The sequence below is a fragment of the Corvus cornix genome, chromosome 2 (genome assembly GCF_000738735.6).
Source record: "Corvus cornix cornix isolate S_Up_H32 chromosome 2, ASM73873v5, whole genome shotgun sequence".
Lineage (NCBI taxonomy): Eukaryota > Metazoa > Chordata > Aves > Passeriformes > Corvidae > Corvus > Corvus cornix.
The window spans coordinates 125008211-125031517 of NC_046333.1; the positions used below are offsets into that span (position 1 = coordinate 125008211).

General features: G+C 41.2%; 1 protein-coding gene across 4 annotated transcripts in view; it reads right to left on the minus strand.

Moving 5' to 3' along the window:
- Positions 1 to 1701: 1701 nt before the first annotated feature.
- Positions 1702 to 23307, minus strand: part of TPD52 (tumor protein D52) — a 40435-nt gene continuing 18829 nt past the window's right edge. The window contains exons 1-8 of one of the 4 annotated variants that reach the window (XM_010405055.4): positions 18341 to 18800; positions 13209 to 13324; positions 11454 to 11602; positions 10448 to 10549; positions 9389 to 9415; positions 5013 to 5054; positions 3597 to 3645; positions 1702 to 3175 (exon numbers count right to left, since the gene is read on the minus strand). In XM_010405055.4, the coding sequence (XP_010403357.1) occupies positions 3059 to 3175; positions 3597 to 3645; positions 5013 to 5054; positions 9389 to 9415; positions 10448 to 10549; positions 11454 to 11602; positions 13209 to 13324; positions 18341 to 18512 (774 nt within the window). In that variant the 5' untranslated portion in view covers positions 18513 to 18800 and the 3' untranslated portion in view covers positions 1702 to 3058. Of the gene's footprint in view, positions 3176 to 3596; positions 3646 to 5012; positions 5055 to 9388; positions 9416 to 10447; positions 10550 to 11453; positions 11603 to 13208; positions 13325 to 18340; positions 18801 to 23307 lie in introns of those variants that run through there. The other 3 variants (XM_039548612.1, XM_010405056.4, XM_010405057.4) reach the window with 3 other exon arrangements.

Consider the following 23307-nt stretch of genomic DNA (forward strand, 5'->3'; position numbering starts at 1 on the left):
TCTCTTTTGTACCGAAGAGACCAGAACTGGACACAGCATTCCAGATGTGGCCTCACTAGAGCCGAGTAGAGGACGCTGCCTCGGCTCGATCCCCTCGCGCCCTCACCTGCCGGGAGCCAGAGCCCGCGGTGCCGCTGCTCGGGCGCTGCTCCGTTCGCTGCGGGGAAGTCTCGGTGGCCCCTGGCGCGGCCCCGCTGCCCCTGCGGACCACGGGCACCGCCACCCGCCATGTCCGGCCCCACAGCGCCGCCGCCATCGCTGCCCGGGGGCGGTACCTCCACGCCGGGCGCAGGCGCAACGCGCTGAGGCGGACGGCGCCATGTTGAGTGAGGGACGGCGGGCGCCGCACCGCCCCCAGGCGACAGCGACGGCATGAGGGGGACAGAGCTGGAGCTGCGCCAGGGAACGGGCGGGTCGCAATCTGGGGGAATTTCTTCACGGCAGAGGTTATTACACATTGCAGTGTGCTGCGCAGGGAGGGGGTGAAGTCACCGTCCCTGGAGGTGTTTAAGGAAGGACTGGACCTGGCACTTCATAGAATAACCTGAGTTGGACGGGACCCACAAGTATCATCGAGTTCAAGCCCTGGTCCTGCACAGGACACCCCAAGAATCACACCATGTGCCCGAGAGCATTGCTTAAACGCTTCGTGAACGCCATCAGGTTTGGTGCTGTGGCCATAGCCCTGGGGAGCCTGTTACAGTGCCCAAACACTCTGCATGAAAAATCTTGTAATACCCAACCTGAACGTCCCCTGACACAACCTTCTGCCATTCCCTTTCGTGCTCCACTTAGTGGCATGGGTCTAGGTGACAAGATGCTGTTTGGTCATAGGTTGGACTCTCTGGTCTCAGAGGTGCTTTCCAGCCTAATTGATTCTGTGATTACCACACTAGCCCTGAAAGCAAAGCTTCAGTGGTCACAGCAGCCCCAAGGCCACCTGCACTCGAGGAAAGGAAGGTGTGGGCAGAGGAAGGATGCAGCAGAAGCTCCTGGGAGTGTAATAATGTGTTATAATAAAAGGACTGCCATGTGGCCTTAAAAAAATTAAAAGCCTTCCTTCAGAATACAGAAAGCTCAGCTCTGGACTAGATGACCTTTCTCTTTGTCAGTTAGATAAATAAATAAAAGCCCCATCCAGTAAGGATCATGTTCCAGAAGAACCTGTCCTACGTGGTACTGACCCTAAAGAGGAAGAGCTACATTCTCTCTATACCATTCAGTTCTCTGTTCCTTTGTTAAGGCGGAGCTGGCAGGGGCTGAAGGAACATGTCAACCCATTTTCTGAACTTCACGCTGTAACCAGAGCAGTTTAATTTTATGTCGTGGCAGAGCACTGGAACAGGCTGCCCAGGAAGGCCGTGGATTCTCACTCTCTGGCGACATTCAAAACCCACCTGGACACCTTCCTGTGTAACCTGTTCTAGAGGTGACCCTGCCTCGGCAGGCAGTTTGGACTAGATGAACTCCAGAGGTCCCTTATAACCCTAACAATTCTGTGATTTTGTAATTTTATGTAGGCCACTAGAAGGCAACCTAGGCTCAGTCTTCTCTGGAAATGCCAAGCTCAGCCATGTAGATTCCCCCCCGTACTGTGGTATGTATCAGCACTGCTTTGAACCAAACTTACAGGACTGTTTCAATTAGAAATAAAATTTCCTTACTTGTTTACATTATCCTCCATGTTCACAGGACAATAAATTCCTCACATACAGATTTTTATTAAGCTTCTCACATGTAATTAAGCATACATTCTATATCTGACATGCTAGCAAGGTTGTCAGGAGCCAACCTTTTTTCCTCCAGACACCTGTGTCTGCAGTTGAAGTTTCATGGATTTCACACAAATGTAGCAAAACTTGTTTCCAGTTCTAAGCACGGTGATAAAACGTTCTAACCATGTGGCAGAAACACACGAAACACAAGAAATTTGAGGAATACAGCAGACAAAACAAGGTGTAGGAGGACAGATCTTTTAAGAGAGCTATGCTGACTGATGACACTGTGTACCTCTCAAAACAGACTTCTGGAGTCAGGAACAGGGGTGTTGCTTGAGGTACAGGCCTTAAATACATAGAAAAGAGTAAGACAGGGTAGCAGATGTTTTCAGGGTTCAGCCTGCAAGGGAAACAACATTAGGATTTAGGAGCAATTCTCTTGATGACTGAAAAAGAACAACTTCCAGGGTCAGGCTTATTCTTCCAGTCCATGCTTTGTTAGTGTGAATGTGACACCACCACATGTGAATGAAGATGAATCTATTTGTGACTGGTCAAATGTTCAGAAGAGTGTTATCTTACCACAGTGACAGCCTGTACAAAAAACAAGACTGAAAATGTTATGGTGACTGAACCAAACCAGCACTATGAGACATCTTGCGTTGGTCAGAAGTTTCCTAGGTGGACAATGCATGGACAGATGGGTAAGTTTTAGATGCTCTGTATTACCTATTCACGCCGGCTGTATGAGGAGCACACTCATAAGACAATACATTCCTACCCATGTGTGATCCTGCTATAACTTGTGTAAAGCCTGCTGAAACTGAAGTCCTTTCTTTAGCTGGGAGTGATCCTTCCTCCTTGTCCAGTCTCCTAGTCCAGTGTCCCTTGCAGGCAACACTCAACTGAAACAATCACAAGGGACCCAAGTAACAAGCTTCAGTTTGGCAGCAGCAGTAGATCGATAAGGATTAAGTTGAGCAGTAGTTACAGATTGAAGAGAAATTATGTATCCACAGTATCTGTACAATATAATTCACTTCTCAAAAGAGGTTTTTTTTTCATTGCTATATTTTAAAGGTTGCCTTCAAATTACAGGTAAGTCCTTTAAATGCTTGAAAGGCATAGAAATTCCCCTTCCCACACAAAACTCCAAACAATGTATTTTAGTTTCAAAAATATTTTGAACCCACAAACAAGCTTGGTATCAGTTAATTGGGTAAAATAACTACGTGCTAAATAAAAGCACATCTGGTGGAAAGAGCGCAGAGAATGTTACAAGTGTGCTTGGTTTTTGCTTGCAGCATCTGGCAGTGGGTAGCAGGACGGAGGTAGAAATCTCAGTGGGTCTCTTCCTCTGTCTGTTCTGCAATAGTTTCTGTGGCACTGGCATTGGCAGCAGAGTTGAGAACTTCTCCAAAGTCTCCCCCGGCAGGTTTGCTTCCTCCAACTTTAGACTAGAAGACAGAGAGAGCCCCAACATAGCACAGTAGTTACTTGGCATGCCAAACATGCTTAACTGTACAAAACCAGTACCTCTGCATGAGTTTAATAACTCTCTTCAACAAAGCAGCTTTTCCAGGTCTAAGAGACCTCCACAATATTCTGAAAACAAATCTGTACGTATCTGGCAGCAAACACTCACCAGCAGATTAGTTCTTCTAAAGGCATCCTCCTGTATGAGGTGCAGGCAGCCCATTATTTTATTTGCAAATCATTAGGCAGAGAAACCACTTCCACAGTACTTAAAAAGTTGTTCATCTAAGCAGCTCTTCAACTATTTACCAGTAACTAAAAAATAGGCTGCCCAGAATCTACTTGAGCCTTTTCTCCACATTCACAGCTCTAGAATCACCAAGGTGTTTTAGTAATTCTTACCTTTAAGTTTTCAACTTTTTCCTCAAAGGATTTGAAAGTAGGAGAATTTCTAGGAAAATAAAAAAAAAGGAAGCACGGAATTAAAACCACATCTAGTTAACCTATAAATATCACAAAACAGGCAGACAGTTGCTTTTTCCCAACAGCAACATGAGATTTGTTTGGGACTCTTTCCCTGTTTTAAAGATAGCCTAAAAATAGTTTACATCTGGACCCCCCAAGTACTACAAAATTAAAATTCAAACATACTCAAATTGCAAGCTCACTTTCATCTTTGGCAACTAAACACTGTCAGGTCCAGCAACAGGATCCTTCATATCAACATGGAAAGGAGAACTAGCAAGTATTTTAGATTTGGCTTATTATTCCCAGTGATTTCAAACATGTTTCTGGCTTAAAGCACTTGTTCAGAAAAATCTTAGTCCTCACTTCTGGTTAGCCTAATAAATTATTACTGAAGAAAGCTCATCAAAGTTTTTTCACTTTTTATAAGAAAACTCGTTCAGTTTACTTTGCTACATGTTCAATTAATAAAACATGGTTCACAGTGGCATTTTCTGCTAACATGTTAAATTTAAGCAAGACTCCCCCTTGCCTTTAAGTGCCAAAGGCAGCTGTAATTACAAATGGTAAGTTCTGCATACAAAGAGCAGGACAGCTTGGGATTTCCAGTGCTGAGGGCTGGTGTATAATTCATTAGGGTCAGAAGAGTGGCTTAATGCTCCAAATAGCTGTCACTGCCATGTGCAAATTTGTGCAACATTTTGTACACTTTTTCTGCCTTTATGTAGGATGGAAAATGCTTGCCTTCAGTGGACCGGGACTAAGGATTGATGGACTCAAAAATGTATTATATAAATATTAAAGACAAGGGTGTTTTTCAAAAGAAGTCTACAGCTTCCCTTCGCTTGGCGTTTGTGTAGGTCACTCACACTTAGCAGCACTCTTTTCCTTGGGAAAGCACACAGTGATACATGCATCAAACCAGACTCTCGCAGGAGATGGAGGGACACAGTGCCAAGCAAGAGGAGAGAAAAGGCAAGCACCCCAGATCACCAAGAGACTTTTTGTGAAACCACAGGGGCTTTTTAACTCACTTTCATTTTCAAAAACATATGCCAAGCTACTGCCTTTTAAACTTGGAATCACTTAGTAGCATTATATTTTAACAGACAGGGAAAAGCTGTTACAGTTTTCCAAACAGCAGGGAAATGTCACATTCCAGATGTTTGATAACCCCCTCTGTTAAGCAGAAATAAAACAAATTTTATCCTATATGTACAGGAAGTCCACTACAAAGCTGGGTGGGGTTTTGGGTTTTTTTTTTAAAACTATGTTAGCTGACTTAAGTTCACTTTGACTTGATTCCACACATGAAAATAAATAAACCAAACAGCTGGATTATGCATACATTACCTCATAATAGGCATACTAATTGAATGTTGTATGGAGCGTATACTAAATGCCAGCATTAAGAGAAAAGAAAGCGAAAAGTTAGTTTAAGTATTACATTGAGAAGAAATTGGCTTAGAGAGCTGACTTCTATAGACTACCTTTGGTAGACAGCCAAACAGTCTTACAGAGTCTTAGATAGTAACTGCTTGGATTTGCGTTCTTAAATTGCTTAGCCATGCACACACACACACAAGTACACCAGAGCAAAAGCTGCAGCAACCTTTTTCTCTTTTAGAAAGATTCGAGTGCCATGCTTCTTAGTACTTGGTTCTGCTTAGCTGCAACAGTCTGTCTACGCCTTGAGCTTCTCAAGCAACAGGAGTCATGCTGCATTTACAGTTTTGCCGATAGCAAGTAGCAAACACTTGAGAGATCAATCAACTAATCTTCCTACTGAAAGAATTATCCCTACCTCCAGAAGGCTTCCATTTCAATTCAGTGTAAGTTTTTTATGCTCATCAATACAAATTATCTACTCATCAATATACATTATCCAACAAAAGCAGACACATCAGTCAGTATTCAAGGTCAGGTTTATGCTGGAAGCAGGGATAAAGTCCTAGTCCTGTGTTCTGAAATTCATGGAGGATTTCTGTAACCTGCCAGTGTTCCTATACAGTTACTGTTTGTCTAGCAAGAACACACATCTACTCCTAGAAGGTGACTGGATATAGATTAAGGAGCTCCCAAATAACCTCAAGACCTGCCATCAAATTTAGTTCCATATAGAAAATGCCTGTTTACTGTCAATACAAACAAGCCTTATATGTTAAATGTTTCTTATCAAATACCACAACAGTAACTTAGAATTATTACAAGTGATGATCTCAGTTTTTCATACCTATATATGGAATGTCAAAGTTTGTCTAGGCTTTATAACGTCTATTAAGAGAATCCTTTCTAGGCAGTTGCTGGAGGAGGACAGGAGGAAAGGCAGACAACTCTCTCATAAGATGTACCTCCAAACTTTCAATTAGCATCTCAGCACCATCAATGGAAGATACATTCACAGAAGAAAAAAAGTTCTATGTTTATTGCAGAACGAGTTTTAAGAGATTCTTTCTGAGGCTCATCAGTAAAATACCGTGATAGAATAAAACAACACGCACAAAAAGCTCCCCTAAGGTTGGGATCCCTTAAGGCAGATGCACAAATATAGGTTGATTTGTAGTTACAGCATACTAGGAACCAGATACACAAGGCTACAGTAATGTACAGCTATGTTTAATCTATTTCCCCAACCTCATTTCTCCTGTGTTTCATTCTTATGGATGGTCTGGCTTCTACAGGCTTCTCCAGAACACAGAGAAGCTGACTGTCTTCTGGACTGTAATTTATATTCCTCACTGATGTGGATTACTACAAGTTCTGGGCTTGCTACATGGCAGGTTTTATTACAGAACTGCACCGACACTAACTAGTCAATGCTCAGCCAATTCCCCTCACGCTACAAGAAGTTTCTCCCTGAAAGAAGATTAAGGCTAAAGAGGATTAAATACATATATTTACAAACTGTAGAACTGCGCACTATGAAAAACAACCTATAGTGTATTGCAGATATTTTAACAGGTGTCTACACAAGTTTCATTTAATCTCAGAAATCATTTAATAAAAGAACTATTCATGCATTCATGACGAATTTACTTGCCATTGTACATCACATTTCTGTATACACTCAGTATCCATTTTGCAAAATGACACCATAAAGTATTATATAGTTTTATCACACAATGATCTGGTTTGCAAAAGAACTGAATTAGATAAATGCAGTTGATTATTTTTTTAACATAAATCACCTGTTCTTCAAATAGTGCAAAGAGGCACAGTTAAGCCTTGAACAGCTTTATAAAGAAAAGAACTTGTATTTCTTTTCCCAAATAACAATGCCACACTAAAGCATTCACTGAACTAGGCCATCAAGTTGGGCAGTTTGAAAAAGAGAAGCCCTCTTTGCAATGCTCAAAAGCAAATCCCTAGCTTAAAAAAGACAGTAAATAAAAAAGGCACAGCAAGCTGCTCTCCAGTCTTTTCCATATTTTGCATTGCATTAAAGTTTTATTATCTTTTACACAATAATTTTTTAAAGCTACTCCTTTGCATAACATTTTGAAAAGGCATAAGGAGGTGTGCCAGTCCCTGCCTAGAAAACACAGCCTAACATACACAGTAGCTAGTTACTTTTGTTAGTAGTTAAATTTCCAGCTGATATGCTGGTAAGTTATAGTATATAGGAATCCAAGATCATAGATCAGACTTCTAAAGCAAACAAAGAAAGTTATTCTGCAATCCCAGAGCAAGGCAAAGATGGACTTTCCTTCATTATATGGATGCAGAGCAGGAGGAGCCAAGTGCAAAGTCAGGACTGCTCAGAGGCTACATCTTGGTACTACTATTGTTTTGCACAGAATACTGATGTTGCCTACACAAGGAAGGTTAGCTCATCAAAACTTCAACAAATTCTTACAAAGAGAATAAAGGTATTAAGAGAAACCTAAGAAGGAACAACGTTCATTTTCATCATAAAGAGCAGAGGAAACAAATACAAAAAGGAAGCAAAAATATACTGACATTGCACTACCAGTTCTCCCTTCCTCTCCATTTCAGTAGTTTCCAAAATCACAGCTCCAGTAGCTGCCTCACTCCCTTTTGCAGCTCCCTATTAAATCACTTTGCAGCGCACGAATGAAAACCTGCATGTGATGTTTGCTGCATGGAATATGTAGAAATAGTCCAACATGGAAGAAATCACATCATTACAGCTGAGAAGTACCTCAACTAAAACAATGCAAGGGAAAGTGAAGCCACAATGAAGCCAATGTAAGAGTTTAAGAATAAAAATGCACCTGCATATTCAGTATTGGTTCAAATAAGTAACAGGCCCATCAGCTATCATTTCCAGGACAGAATTTAGGCATCTAAACCTTTCTGAAGCTCAGATTTGCCCTTGAGTAGTCATATAACCTCAGGACCTGAATTCACTGGCTGAATTCCAGATGAATTCAGTTCTTATGAAAAACAAAACAACTTAAAGGCTTTTAATCTCTTGTTTCAAGTGCAACTAAGATCTTCAACAGCACTAATTCTTCACACTTTTGTTTTGTTTTCTAAACCCAGCTACTCCTGAATTTATAACAATACTTTGCATTTCCATTGCCATGATTCTCCCTGAGCAGCACACCAACAGTGCAGACTTCTCTGGTACTGTTACATTCCCTCCCAGTGGCCCAGTTTCTGATAAAGAGTACTCAACACCCACAGAGCTACTAACTGGAGTAATTAGGACACTCTTAAGGTATTCCTGAAGTGGAAGACAGCTCTGAGTCTGTGCTTGTCCTTGTCCAGTGCAATAGTCTAATACTAATTGGGGAACACCATAGTCTTAAGGTAGAAAAGTGACTCCTGTTAAGTGAGCAGCTGAGCTCTGCATCAAAGCTAACAGAGAAGTCTTCCAGGTTCCCATTGTCTCACTGATGCTAAAGGGGACATATTTCAGACTGGCTGCTATTCTCATACCTGATCAAACTGAGCTCACTTCAGAGTCTGAGTTCTCATCCTGTGATCATCCTTCTCATCCTGAGCATCCTGTGCCTCTGCCCATCTCCTCCCCTGGGACAACAGCTCCCAGTTAGTACTCTAGGAGCCAGATCCCAACATCTTTGTAGAGATTCTACTGCTGTCTTTAGCTCCTTAGTGGGGGAGTACAGAAAAGATTAAGTCAGGCTCAGGTGTGCATAGATGGGCTGAGAGGCAATGGACAGAAGTTGTTACACAGGATTTTTAACTGCTGAAAACACTGAGTATTTGCTTAGATCAAAGGTAATGTAGATGAAGTAACTAAAATACTGGCGCTGCTAAAGTAATCAACTCAAGGACTGTTTCACTGGACAAACTATGAACAAAGAATGGACAAACTATTTTACATTTAGACTCTAGTAATTTAGTTAGAGTCACAATGCTGAACAGCCATTGTAATAGACACAAAAAGGGGGAAATCTCTATACTCTGCCATGGCACAAACATTGTACAGACAAAGGAGGAATCCTGCATGCCATTGACCTCAACACCATATTCTGTCTCTTGACAAAAAACCTTGCAGAATCATTTTAGTGGGTTTCTTTCCCACAAGGAAGGGAGACTAATTAATTATTATGTATACTCAAGATTTCATGTTCTAAGATAGTTACCAGGTGAACATGAAGAAACACCTTCCCTGACATTAACTAACGCTGGAGAAAAGAAGAAATTACCTTTTACAGACAAAACTTTAATTAAAAATTTTAATGGAGACAGTCTGACTACATGCTTAGTTTCAGAAGCAATTCTTGTGCCCACCTTACCTAAAGGAATGTGAAAATGCCTGTAGTCTGCACAATGCCAGAGTAAGCATTAAAGAGAGAAAGGAAGTTCTGATAAATCTGAAGAAAAATAAGTAACTGTGTAGCTGTACTCAAAGTGTTTACTCACTAGACTTCAAAAAGCAAGAGGTTAATGGCATCACTTTCGAACGGCTGATTTTATTACACTGCTTCCAAAGCAGCAATATTCTGTGAGAACGTGTGAATTTCTATTTGCCCAATAATTGAAAAATAAGTTTAAAAACAACAAATTACCTGTGGAGATGAATAATTGTATAGGCTCCAATACTAAGAATTATATAATCAAGGAATTGTAGGTTGAGCATCTGATTGTATTGCATCCAGCAGGACTTTTGCAAGCAGCTCAATATGGTTCTAAAAATGACTGTCAGACTTACCTAATGTGTATGAAGGGCTGTGTCATTTGGCACAAAGTCAAAACATGTTGCATGCCAACAGTAGTTAAGAATTAAAAAGTGCCAACAGTCTCTTTAAAATGTAATAAAATCAAGCCACTTCTATGAGGCAGAACAGCTTAGAAATAAATAAATCACACCTGGAAGGAATTGACACACAAAACAAAAAACCCAAACAAACAAACAATCAAATAAAAACCAAAAATAACAACCAAAAAAAAAGCCAAACAAGAAAATACAAAAAGTTAAAGATACTACTTGTTTAAATATAATATTCCACAAGCTGAGAAAGAGAGCAGAAATGCTAGTGCTATGTATATCCCACAGAGGCAGGCAGAGACTGCCACCTGCAATCACACCAGAAAAGTAAGAGCAGCAGGGGAGGTAGTAGCACACATTGCTTCTCTCGCCTACGTAAAATACACACCACAGAACTGCTCAGCATCAGTGAGGACATACAAGCAGATTTTGCAGCAAGTCTCTTACCTCCCCTAAAACAGTTGCTGAAGGCTCTGGATAGATTAGCTTTTAAAAGCACTAGGTATGTTAATAGCATAAATTTATTGCAGTGATTACCCACTTAAATAAAAAATGCAATTACTTGGGAAAAGGTAAAGAAACCTACCTGACATCTTCAAATTTCTTGGTTATGACTGAACCAACAGAAGAAAAAGCAGCAGAAGCCTTCTGACCAGCCTGAGACAGGGTTTCTGATGTTCTCTTGTATCTGCATTCAAAAAAACCATTTAGTTTTTAGTTATTTTAATAGAACACATAAGGAACCTTTTAGTGTGTGTATATTCATATCAAATGCAGAGGTACACTTCAGCTTTTGGGTCTAATGGAAAACCTGCTTAAGGCATTATTTTGAGCCTTTGCAGTCCCTTCTGGCTACAGCATCTCTGCCACCTCTGACTTCAGACCTGGTTCACCAACATGCAACTACACTACCCCACCCCTAGAACAGATGCTATCTGCTATTGTAGGATTTAGTAAAATATAAAGTAAACTCACACAGAAAACACCCCAATCAACAAAAAAAAAAAACCCAAACTCAAAAAACACAAAAGAAAACAAAACACCAAAAAACAACACTATGTGCACACACACTGAAAAAGGTCTATTTTTTGTGCCGAGTGTCTAAATTCTTGTACCACACAGTTCTGTCAATAAAATTCACCATAAAAAGTTTGAGGTACATCTTGTTACATTCTGTGTAGTCATTAGTTGCAGAAGGTAGCTTGCTCTAGACCTTAAGCTAACACTTGTGTTTGGCAAGAACAGTAACTGTGACTTCATACTCTTCCTGCATGGGCTCAGTTTACAACAATTTCTGAGGGTGGAAAAGAAGGATATTCTGTTGGACTTAGGACACCTTGGTATCTCAGATCTAGCAGACAAAAAAAATGTGTTAGAATAGCCCATATTTTGGTCATTCTTCCTTCACATGAGATATGGCTAGCAGTGTTCTTCTTTAAAAAAATAATCTGTGTTAATTTACCCAGAGAAGTTTTAATATAACTTAATTTTGTGTTATTTATACTCATTTCACAAGAACAGAGTGTTTAGACATGACACAAGATCTAAACAGTTTTCAACAGTCTAAACAATCATGATAAGCTGGTACATACGCTGTGGTTGATGTAACGTCTTGCCAGCTTTTGGTAATGTTCTGCCTTAGTTCCTGTAGTGAGTTAATTCCCAGCTTTCTCTTGATTTCTACTAGATGCTTCTCTTTGGCAGCTAGCACTTGTGAGAGCGTCTGGATTTCCTCTTCCACCTGTGGCAGGAGAGTTGTTAAAAAGTGGTAAACAGTTAACAAGCAATATACCCAACCATTTAACTATGTATTTCTTTTAAAGCGTCTAGTAGACATCAGTAATGGGAGGGCTAACAGAGGTTTTTAACATTGCCTCACAGTCATTCCTAAATACAAAAAGAGAAATGCAACATAGATTACAAGAGCTAGTGAGAAAGTAAACTACCTGCAGCTAGCTCTGTTACAGGAATATGTACAAGGAAGTTGCTAACTAGAAGACTGTAGAGTTAGAAATCATTACAGGTTGAAGATTAGTCAACCCGAGACAATGGCCAAGCCTGTATTCTACTTCCACATCAGAAGAGATACCAGTGTGTGACCAGTATCAGGAAGCTGAGCATTTCTGATCCATACACAAATTTTGTCTCCTTGCTTCACCAGAAAGGTCCTTTTGTGGCTTAAGCCAGCACCTGTTGACTGGATCCAGCCACAGGAGTGCCTTCCCCAGAGCAGGTGTGGAAATGGTGACAGACTGAGCAGTCAAAACCCACACAAACATAAAACACACAGCACCTGCTCTGTAACTAGAAAACCATATTGTTTGTGTATTTCCTTCTTTATTCAGATGGTCACTTAAGCTTCTCCTAGAAGCATGACCAGAGATGTCAGCACAGTTCTACAGTGCCATTCTGTAAGCTATATAAAAGTGACAGAGGCACTAAAGCCATGTGTACAAAGGCAAGGGCATACCTCCAATCCTGCTTCCTCATCCAGGAAAGATCACCCTAGTTTAGAGTATTAGGCTGCCCACTCATTTAAGCTCCTTACAGCTCCTCATTGTACTCCTTACAGTATCTTCAGTGCACCTTTGTTTTGGATATCTGTCCGAAGCCCAGTGTGACATATCCTAGCAGGACCAGCCTACCCTCACTATCTTTGGCATGAAATGATACTCAGGACTGCCAAATACAAGAATGTATTACATGTGCTTACTTCACAGCTAACCTTTGTTCGCCAACCTTAGGCTTAAGTTAGTGTCTTTCATAATGGTCCTAAAGTCCCACAGAGCTATTAAAGAAAAAAGACTGGCTACTTAACAAAGCTTGACTTTGGCATGTATCAGGCTTGAATATTTGCATGTCTGTCCTTCAAAGAATGCTACTTTTTCTCACTCTTAAAAATATTCTGTTATGGACAAGAATAGTAACATGGTTAGACACTAGCAATACAGTGCCTACACAGATACTACTACAAAGCATTCTTCATGAAAGAAACAGCTTTAGCTACTCCACACCAGTTGAGACAAAACTTGGGGTTTGGCTTCCAACCACGTTCTCTTTGACTGCTTATTTACCCCTTTCTCACTCGAGAAAAAAATTAAAAGGTTAGGTATTTATGTATCTTGGTTTAAGATCTGTACATTCAGCACTCACAGCTGAATTTCCCATCACTAGAACTGGCTGTTCTTTTCTCCTTGACACCCTTCCTTTCTGTGCAATACACAGAAGTGCCAGCTTTAGACACTCACAGAATAACTATGCAAAGCATTAACTGTATGTTCAAAGATAACATTATCCCAGATTTTCATTATCAAAACAAGTTTAAGAGCTATTTGCAAAAGAATTACCTTGGCAAGCTCTTTTCTTAGCTCATCCTGTTCTTCTTCTGAGAGTGTTTCTGCCATACCGACTGTAGCAGCAGCATCCTCTCCAACCTCAGGTATAGAGTCGCTCCTCAGCAGCCCTTGAGATGAATAAAAGTTATTCAGATTATCATGTCTGCCAAGCAGCAGCTAACATTAGCACACAGCTCTTTTGTGCCAGTGCACAAAAAAAACTTGTGAGAGAACACCAAAGTCATGCTTCCCAACTACAGGGAGGAAACCAAAGGCATTTTATATTTCATTCTATCAAGCTGTATTAAAACTCAATATACTGACAACTGCTGCACTAATAGGAGACTGGAAACCTGTTAAGAATAACACATCCCACTACTCTGTGAGAGAAACCAAGGCGCAGAATGCTACGTCCCAACCAGTGTTTCCTACACAACCCTGCCCAGGAGTCTGTGCACACTCTGGTATCTCATCCATCTGGCACAGAAACTCCAGAAGCACTGGAGATGCTCAAGGCCAATGCAGAGGCTCCCTCCTTTACTAGTCTCCGGATCAGATTTAAAAGTGTCCATTCTGAGCACACTGGGTGCAGCCACGAGCAAGGTTAACAACAGTGGAGAAAACTACTGCACTGCAAGTATGAACTCTTCCTCTGTACCCTGCTTGACCTCTCTGTCCCTAGTAACTGGGACCACTGTGGCTAGAAGGTTGCAGGTATCATGGAACTAGAAGTAAACTGCTGGTTTACATCTGGACCTTAAGACAGATGGGAAGCCCAGAGACAGAGCTCAGGAACAAAAGGCTGTTGCTTCAAAGCAGGGGACTGCTGAGAAGGGACTGATAACAATGTGCATCCACTCATACTGCTGCCTCTTCCCCTTCCAAATCCAGAAACCAATACTCTGCTAAATTCCTATATAAAACACAAATATCCCTATGATCTTCCTCAACTTTTGCTTTCAGGGCTTCAGGGAAAAGAAGGAGGATGATATTATTTGTATTACTTTGATGCACTCACTCTAACAATTCATCTTTTCTTAGTCCTTAGTTCTTGCAGTAAGATAATTTTAAACACCTTTTAATGCAACAAAATTTCCAGCAAAAGATTTCCCATTTTGAATCTTTGTAGCTGACACTTAAACATAAAGTTTGCCAAAATCAAGGAATTCTGTTCTAAATGCAGAGAGACCAGGTTGCAGGGAGACTGCATGCTGGGATGGTTGTGGATTCCCAGAACTAATTCTCTATGCAAGAGGTAAAACAGCTTTACAGATAATAAAAAAAGAAGCTAAATAAAAATCTTAAAATACAAGATGAAATAAATCAGGATTGTTTGTTAATAAGGAGCGAGGAAGAGTGTGTGTAAATACGTACATAAATACATCATTCATCTAAGTTGAAGACACATTAAGTAACATTTCCTATTAATCACTATAGTAATTAACCATCCAACCAATAAAATTCCATTCTCATTTCAGCAGCTTCTGCTGGCACTCCATACTATCCTTTGGTCTGGGAATCAAAAACTCATTCATCACCACTATGATTTTGCTGTGAGGTTTCATATCAAACAGCTACATCACAATCAGATGAAAAGTCAGAGGGAAAAAAGATTCTGTGAGTCTGTAATTAGTTGTAGGCATTCTATAAAACAGGCTCCTAGCAGCTGTCAAGCCAAAAAAAAGAAGAAACTTTGTTCTTGATCAAATTACTGAACTCAGGTAAAGCTCAGTTCCTCAAATTCTTTCCAATACAACTCAGTATGTCGTCTGCCTGTATTTGTGTCCAGAACACTTGCCTTCTAGAAGCACACTGCTACATGGACAGAACTTTTGTAAATGCTGTTACCTGTCACCACAGAGTGCACTGAGAAGGAAGCCTACAGAAAGAAAATTAAACCTCATTCTGCATTTATTCATGAGATCTGTGCCACGTTTTCCCTGAGATTTACATGTGTCTTCTACACAATCATAATGTAGGTCCTGTGAGTTTCCCAATACGCTATTTTCTGTCAGTTCTTTGAGCAAGAACTTCGAAGTTCTAATGCCCAAACCAAAGCACAGCACTACAGCACCTCAAACAAAGGATTATGGCTCATGTCTCACAATCGGATAGATAACTTTTGTTTTATACATCAACATATTTCCTTAATAGTTAAGAATGCCACACCTTTTCTGTCAAATAGTTATTTAACCTCTTAATTACATATACCTACCCTGAAGGAAAACTAACAATTTGAACTGCATTTCTCCCTGATACCCTACAACTCCCCTGTATGTTCACCTACGACTCCTGACCTTGCTCTCATCTGCGGCCCTTCGGGGACCACCTGCTTGCCATCACAAAGCCATTTCAGAAAGTTTGCAAGTACCACGCTGGCTCCAAGAGCATTAGCACAACCAGCTGAAAGTCTGTTCAATCTGATCATGAGGAGTCATCTGGATTAAATCACCAAAAATAGATCAAGTGAATCCACCGGTAGGAAAACGTGCTGGATTGTCTCCTGCAGCAACAGCTTCTGTCTGGGGAATGTACCTTCTCTTTTGAAAACTCATTTTTTAAGATTGTTCTCCTTCTCGCCTACCAAATGGAATTTAAAGCACAATGCTAAGAAGCAAGGGAATGATATCTCCTCCCCTTCACATTCCTAGAGTTTTTAGGGAAACGGGAAATCACTGCTACTCAGAGTGCTCCATACCTCACCCTGCACATCTGACCATGCCTTCCTCTCCTCGCCTCCTGATTCCCTCCCATTTACTACTTTTTTGAGCTCCACATGAAGTATGCTAATGATTTCCCATCACTCTTCATTCTGGCACCTCCACTCTCTCTCCCTGTCACTGCTCATCTCCCTGTTTGCTTTGCTCCTATTCCTCAGTTCAATACCTACAGGACACAGGGTTCATCCATGCTATGGGTAAGGCTGTGCTGGGCCGTCTGACCAAGGAGCAGTTGTCTACACAGCTAGCAACCCACAGACCTCCACAATGGGGTGGCTACAACACAAATGTATCCCATAAACTAGGCCTGACAGCCAATAGGATCCTGGCTTTGAAAAAGCTTCCTAAGGAGACGTGCACAGCCCATCTTAGATCTTTCTATGGGGTGTAGGGCAAGAAACCAGGAAATCAGTAGTCAGCCAACAGATGGAAATGCTTTGACTCAAACTATTACTAAGAGACTATTTCTCATTTGTGGTCTTTTCTTGCCAACAGGACTGTTGCTATTATTATTTTAAATTGTTATGTAAAATCATTATTACTTTCAACTTGTTACCTTTTGTTATCTTAGTTGTCTTGCATCATTAGAGTTGTGAAGGACTTAAAATTCAGTCATTTGGTACTCTGTTATAACCAAGTTTAACTGAACATTTCATGTCTCTTAAACAGAATAAAAAATCTATTTGGGGGAAAAAATTGTAAAGACTTAGATAGCATTGAGAAAACTTACCTAGCTTTAAGGTCAGTTTTTAGGTCTGTATTTCTAAGATTAACATATTATCCCAGCAGTTTATTAGATCTACTTAAATGAACCAAATAAAGACACGAGCAAGTTAGTTGATTAGGACTTCATGGATCACAATCAGGGAAATGGCACTTAAGTCCCTATTATTCTGCCAGGGTAGGCAAAGCATCAGAGTAATTCAATTAACACTCAGCTTTTCTGATTTGGGGTTTGCTTTGGCCAGTTTCAATCCAAGTTCATGCTCTATTTTGACCAGAAATTCCTACCTCCCTGGCCTGAATTCAGAGATCAGCAGCAAACAGGAGCAGTTTAAGGAAGTATTTGTCATTTCAGATGAGCAGCCTTGGGGTGGGGGCGGGTTAACCTCCACAAAGCTTTTTTTTACACTGACATGTTCTGCATGCGACACTCAGAATGAGCATTGTGGTTATCACTATACAGTTGGCAAAGCTAAAGAAAAAAGGTTCTTGTTATAGCTCAGGAGAACAAGCTGTTGCTAGGTTATAAGACCACTCCAACATTTGAGTAACATACAGTACTACAGAGCATATTTATTCTTCAGTATATAAGAAAGATCAGATTTAAGTGCTTCCCATTTATCTCAGTGAAGAAGCCAAAGTGAGACATATTTCTTCAACCTGGGGGGAGCAAATTCTTGAGCTTTTTCCAAATGCTAATTAGATATTCATTCAAAGCAAATGAAAAAGAAAACAAAGCCCAGCAAAGGCTGGTGGTAATGGTGATGCATCATCACCTGACACAGAGAGATGCTTCCCCTCTCCTTTAGAAGAGCTGGGAGATGCAGTAATTGCAGAAGTGAAAGCTGACCAGTATTTCCCAGTAGCCCCTGGCTCATCAAGTTCACAGAGAGGGTTGTTACAGTTCACACAGAGGTTCCCCAAGAGATGCATGTTTCTTTAAAATTTTAAGTAACAAGCCCATCAAAAAAAAAAGTTAACACCTGTGTAACTTTGTTTTGCCATACTTGAAGTAGGTCTAAGATTTCTTTATTTAAAATCACTTTAGAAAATCACATCTGGCAGCAAGGAACGGAAAGGAATGACAGTAAAACCAGACTAAGATGTGTTGGGAGGCACAGCTATAGGTGTTCTGTACAACAGAACAGGTTACCAGCTAGAAACTCATAGGGTTAAGCACTAGACAGATGCCACTGCAGCACAGCACAGGGCAGCCCCAGTGAAGTTAGTATCTGCAGGTGGAAGGTTTGAAGCATTTTAAATGCGAGGTAGAATGGAGTAAAGGTTTTAGAGGGCATTTTTGTTAATCAGTGAGATTTTCAGTATTATGGCAAAATCAGACTTTAGACTATCCAGAGCTCTGAAGTCCTAGTAAAAATGCAATTTCTACCTCCCCCCTCAATAAATCTAATAGTCAAACTAGGCAAATTATTCCAATCTTGAAGAAGTTGCCGGTTTTGTTCCTAATTGTTTCTGCCACTTCATTTTCCCTCAAAATGCCTTTCTACTGAAGAAATAACAAATAATGTAAAGCTGGTAAATGCCTAACACATGAGATATTACCTACACAACACACTGAAGCTAATACACTTACGAAAACTAACAGAAGGCCAACTTTCATAGATTTTTGAGAAGTTTTACAGATACTAATTGCTAAGCATTTCATGTAGAGATTTTAAGAAAGGAAGAGAAGGAAGTTACCAGACTTTGTCAGTGTAGGTGATCCAGGTGGAGAAAGGTTTATGCTAGGTGACAAGTAAAGATAATTTCTGTTCACTCCAGCATTGAAATCAAAGGGCGATTTGTAATCCTCATATAGATCCATGCCAGACAGTTCAGAGCGCGCAGCCATCCTCCTTTTCCACCAAAGCATTCATCTTTGAATGGTGACCCAGACAGCAGGATTCAGAAACCCTCCATTTCTTCACATGACACTCACTGTGCCTCCTCAGAGAATTCAGCTCTGCTACATATGATAGAGCCGTCTAGCAAGTGATTTCTTAGCCATCTTGTAGCTGCTGCTGTTTACATGGCACAAAGTTACGTTCCTGTAAATTTGTAACTGAGACTGTACTTAAACAGACCGTTCCTTTAACAAACATTCACAGTGCACCACTCATGGCTTCTGCAAGAGCCTTGGTGCTCTGCAGAACTGCATCAACTATTTTCAATCGTTTAAATAAAAAAAGGTCAGCTGACTGCAGCTACACCAGGATATCCTTAATCTTCTAGGACACAAAGGGATTACTAGCCGTAATCTATCCTATATACCATCTGTGTTGGACTTTTTCCTCTGATTAATGGAAAATTCTGCGTGCATAGCTACTTCTCCAGCTGCTTCCACCAGTGTAATAACCACTAGTGAGAACACAGTCTCTGCTGCCCAGGTATCACACTGTAGTGTGAGTTCAGAATAGGAGAGAGCAGCACTCCTCTCTGAAGGCTGGGCTATAAACACCACCTAGGTTTATTGATGAACGTTCTAATGTGCATTACGATTTTTGCTCATGAGGCTAAATATATCTGGGTCTGATGAGTTTTGAGGGTTGGGTTTTTTTGGGGGGGGGGGGGGTGGTATTAAATATTTACGAAGTGCACTGCCCTATGTCCTTGGTGCTTCAACCAGCATTGTTTAGAGCAGCCAGTAATGGCAGGAACCGGTAATGCATCGCCTGAAATGTATTTATGTTTTGACACATATACCATAAAGAAAGATCAACTTACATAAGCCATCTGACTTCATGCCAGGCCTTTAAGATTCAACCCTGGGAAGCAGAACTGCTTCTTACCTAAAAGAGGCACTCAGCACAGCTTTGCAGCACTTCACTACTTACTTTTTTTTTTTTTTTATTTTTATTTCAAGATCAGCTTCTTTCACTGAAAACACAAGCTTACTAGCAATGTAGATCACCTTTCTAGCTAAGCAATACTTCCTCCCAAACCCCACACCTTCACCTGGGATCCTCACTGCAGTCTGCACACAGAGGAGCATAATCAAATGGAAGTTAATCTTTTCCTGCACAGTAAGGACAGAGCTGATCAGACATTATTCCAGAGAAGTGAAGGAGCCTTGAAGCATACCAAAGTCAAATCTGAGCAAAGTATTCCCTGGGCATATGAGAAGAAAGCACATCCCTTCTGGAATTTTAACTTCCCATTTCCACTGCAGTCAGTCAGTGGGCACAGGAACAGACCTTACAGCTAATTAAAGAGCAGCTCCTTTAGGCTACAGACCTCCATTTGCTTCTGGTGCAGAGTACCTGCAGGCTCACAACAATGAGAGTTGCTGGAGCCTGAAACACAGGCCTCTGCTATTTTCCAAACCCACTGAAAAGAAGAAAATAGAATCTCCCTTTGCATTTCTGACACATGGCTGTGACGTGTGCCAGAAATACTGCAAAGTTCACCTGGCAAAGGTCAAAGCTTTGGTCACTGATTCTAGTGAAAGCATCCAGAGGCAGCAGAGAACTGTAACACAGCTACAGTAATAATATACTCTATTAACCAAATCTGTTAATATGAATACCTACAGATTGTGCTTCGCGGCTTTCCCTTGTGTAACTCAGCAGTCAGGGGCTGCCTTCTGTGCAAAAGGCTCAGGCAGTAGTTGTACTAACTGGGTTAGGCAAAATGACAAGTTATCAGGTGTGGCACACGAAGAGCTGGGTGTTTTCTGCCATCACTCTCCCGACACAGAAAGAGAGAGAGAAGAGGAGGCTACACCCTAGGACTTTTTCCCAACCCTAGATAATAATTCAGTTTAACACCAGTCAGTGCTATCTGGCTACAACTAGCTATTATAGCAAAAAGAATCCCTTATGAAAAATCTGTTGATTCCTGCTAACAATCAAGAATACCATTTCATAGGCATTTCCTGGAGCAAACATTACGTTTTTGTCTTTTACAGGAAATTCCTTACATTCAGATTTACCCCTTACCATCCATTTAAAAAAATCTGGTATTCTTCCTACATCTTTATAGCACAAAAGATGGTTTCATGTCCCTAGAGACATTTGGATTGCCAGTCTCAACCACCAGCCTGGCCTGCCACCCCTACAGACAGAAGTGTGTATGGGCCAAACTCTTCAACACATCTTCAGCGTAGTCAGAGACACATACAGGACATGTCCCACTGCTGGAATATACACTTGGCTTACAGGGAAGATTTGCTGAATAACAAATCTAAGCCTCCACCTGAGAGGCTGAATTCTGTTTGTTCTGGCTTACGCGTAGCCTGAGCACAAGACCAGAAGTCATCCAAGACAATCTCTAGTTTTTAGAAATATTACAGAAATATTACTGTCCTAAGGTCACTGCCAAGAGAAGGATATCATGCAAGCGCTCCTTACTTCAAGTTACCCTCCTTGCTCAGATTAATCTCAATTATAGTGGCCATACAGATGGGTTGCTATAGCACCTCCCAAACACATCACCTAAACACATCAGCCTCCTGCTCTCTTACCTGCTAGAGTTTACAGGAGTGTTTCTCCTCACTTGTTCTCAGGTACAAATCCTACCTGGTGAGGAACGAAGCTGTTTTGCTGAACAAGCTTCTTCCTCATCACTTAGGGAAATTTGATGGTCTTCACACTGAAGTACAAGTCAATCCATCTGTAAAGAGAAAGGACTGCAGTCCACCCTTTCAAACCTGCTGAAGGACAACTTGTAGGCCATCATCCCTAACTCATCCACTTCAGGATCTAGTTTTGAGAGATCCCCTGCCAGCCATAACAACCATTTTATCTGCTTCTTCCCCAGTAGTTCCTAAGCACATCCAGAGATTCAGGGCAGAGCAAGGCAGCACTCGCCCTGTACTGCCTAAGGCCAGTCTGAAGAAGATAGGTTCTGCTAGCTGTGGTGCATTTGGAGGAGGAATGAATCTCTCTCCAAGGGATTTTCCAAATTCAAGTGGTGGCCCAAGGAAACAAAGCAGGATGGGTATGACAAACAGCAGCTTCACAGAACAAAAAAGTAAGGTTTTGCTCTGCAGTGTGAAGCTTTTGGACCAGTTTAGCAGCTCTTGATAGTCACAGCAATCAAGATTTCTCTACACTATGAAAACAGGCTCATTATGAGGCCTTGCTAAAGGGCCCTCCCATGACCAAATTATCCTGCTGTACCGGCTTCCTCTCCACACTAATTCAGAGCACATGAAGCTGGCTGAAGGTGGAATTGAGGCTGTAGAGCCATACCCTAATAGATGGACGCTGCCTTCCCAGGGCAAGACACACACGTTTCAGAGCTGAAACTTAAGTTTAGGCTTCTGTTACATGGCTTAGAGTAGTTACTGTGTATCCTTGAGTATCTGCTCTTTGCCCTGCATTGTAAATTCAGTTTTACTATGTACCTTGGTTGTTGCTGCAGATACCAGATGCAAGGCAGCACCTGCAAAGATATTGAAGCCTAAAGAAGGAGCTGTTTCAAAGACAAGTAGCAGTGGGGTTTTGCTTACTATGCAAGAGATTAAAACTGAAGATTTTGCTATTCCAGAACAAGTACTCATTGCCCTTAACACCTGAAGATAACGAAGAGGTTAGTACTTAAGTCATCTATGCCATTTTAGAAGCTGGTGTCTGAGAGACTGGCACAAGGTAGATGATACCTTCTGTCAAGGATGCTTGAACCAATTACTGACAAGTTCAACTGAATGTCACAAAACGGCTCAGGAAGGCTTGGCAAGCCTCAGCAAAGCATTACCATCACAATTCCCACCATTAATCATGTTGTAATCTCCTCTGTTAAGGTTACAGAGTGTACTTAAAGCTTTCCCAGGTAACTATTTAGCATTAACAATCAGTACAGATTGTGCACCTCATGAATCATAAGGGAGGGAACTCCCTCCACAGCTAGAAAAGCTGTTGAATTTGAGCAAACACTTTTCACCAGATATTTGCCTGCTTAGTCTCAGGCATGGTTCTTTCTTCAGCTAGCCCCTGCTACCCAGGTCTGCAGCTTCCTCCTTAACCCAAAGCTCTAGCAACAATTTAAGCAAGGCAATATAGCATTAAAGCACTTCTACCTTGATGGCAAGGCTAAGATGTTATGGTAGCCTTGCAGAGAAGCTGCTTTTCCCACATACAGGTCTAGCAGAACAATAGTTTGTTCATACATGGAAACATTAGATCCCTCCTTCCCTACAGAAACCAAACCCTGATCAAGCATGAATGAGTATCACCTCCAGGCTTTGAAGAAACTGAGCTATGTATTCAGTAGTGTTTCATACAGTTAAACTCAGGAAAGGCTACCACTCATGCCTCAGGATTGGAGGAGTGCAGAAGCTACCCTAAGATGATCTAAACAGTACTTTGGAAAAAGCTATCAAAATAACCAATCCACAACACCTACTCTGAGTTCTGCTGTTACATAGGCACCTTCACCACATTGAATACCCCGTGTTTGTGTCTTGATTATACCCAGAGCTGCCAAACTTGTCCATCACAGCTCATACTTTTGGCAAGGCTATCATGACTCCAGCACTTAAGCAAGCAAAAGAAAATGGGGGAAAATGAGGGGAAGACTTTGTTGACAAAGAGGGGAAAGAGGTGCAAGAAGCACTTGCTCTTTGGGGGGCACAGCAAAAAAGATTCAGTCTCTTATTTCAAGGTTGCCTGTTAAGATTTAACTGCCTTCTCAGCCTATACTTGGTTTGAATTTCATCTTCTTCAGTC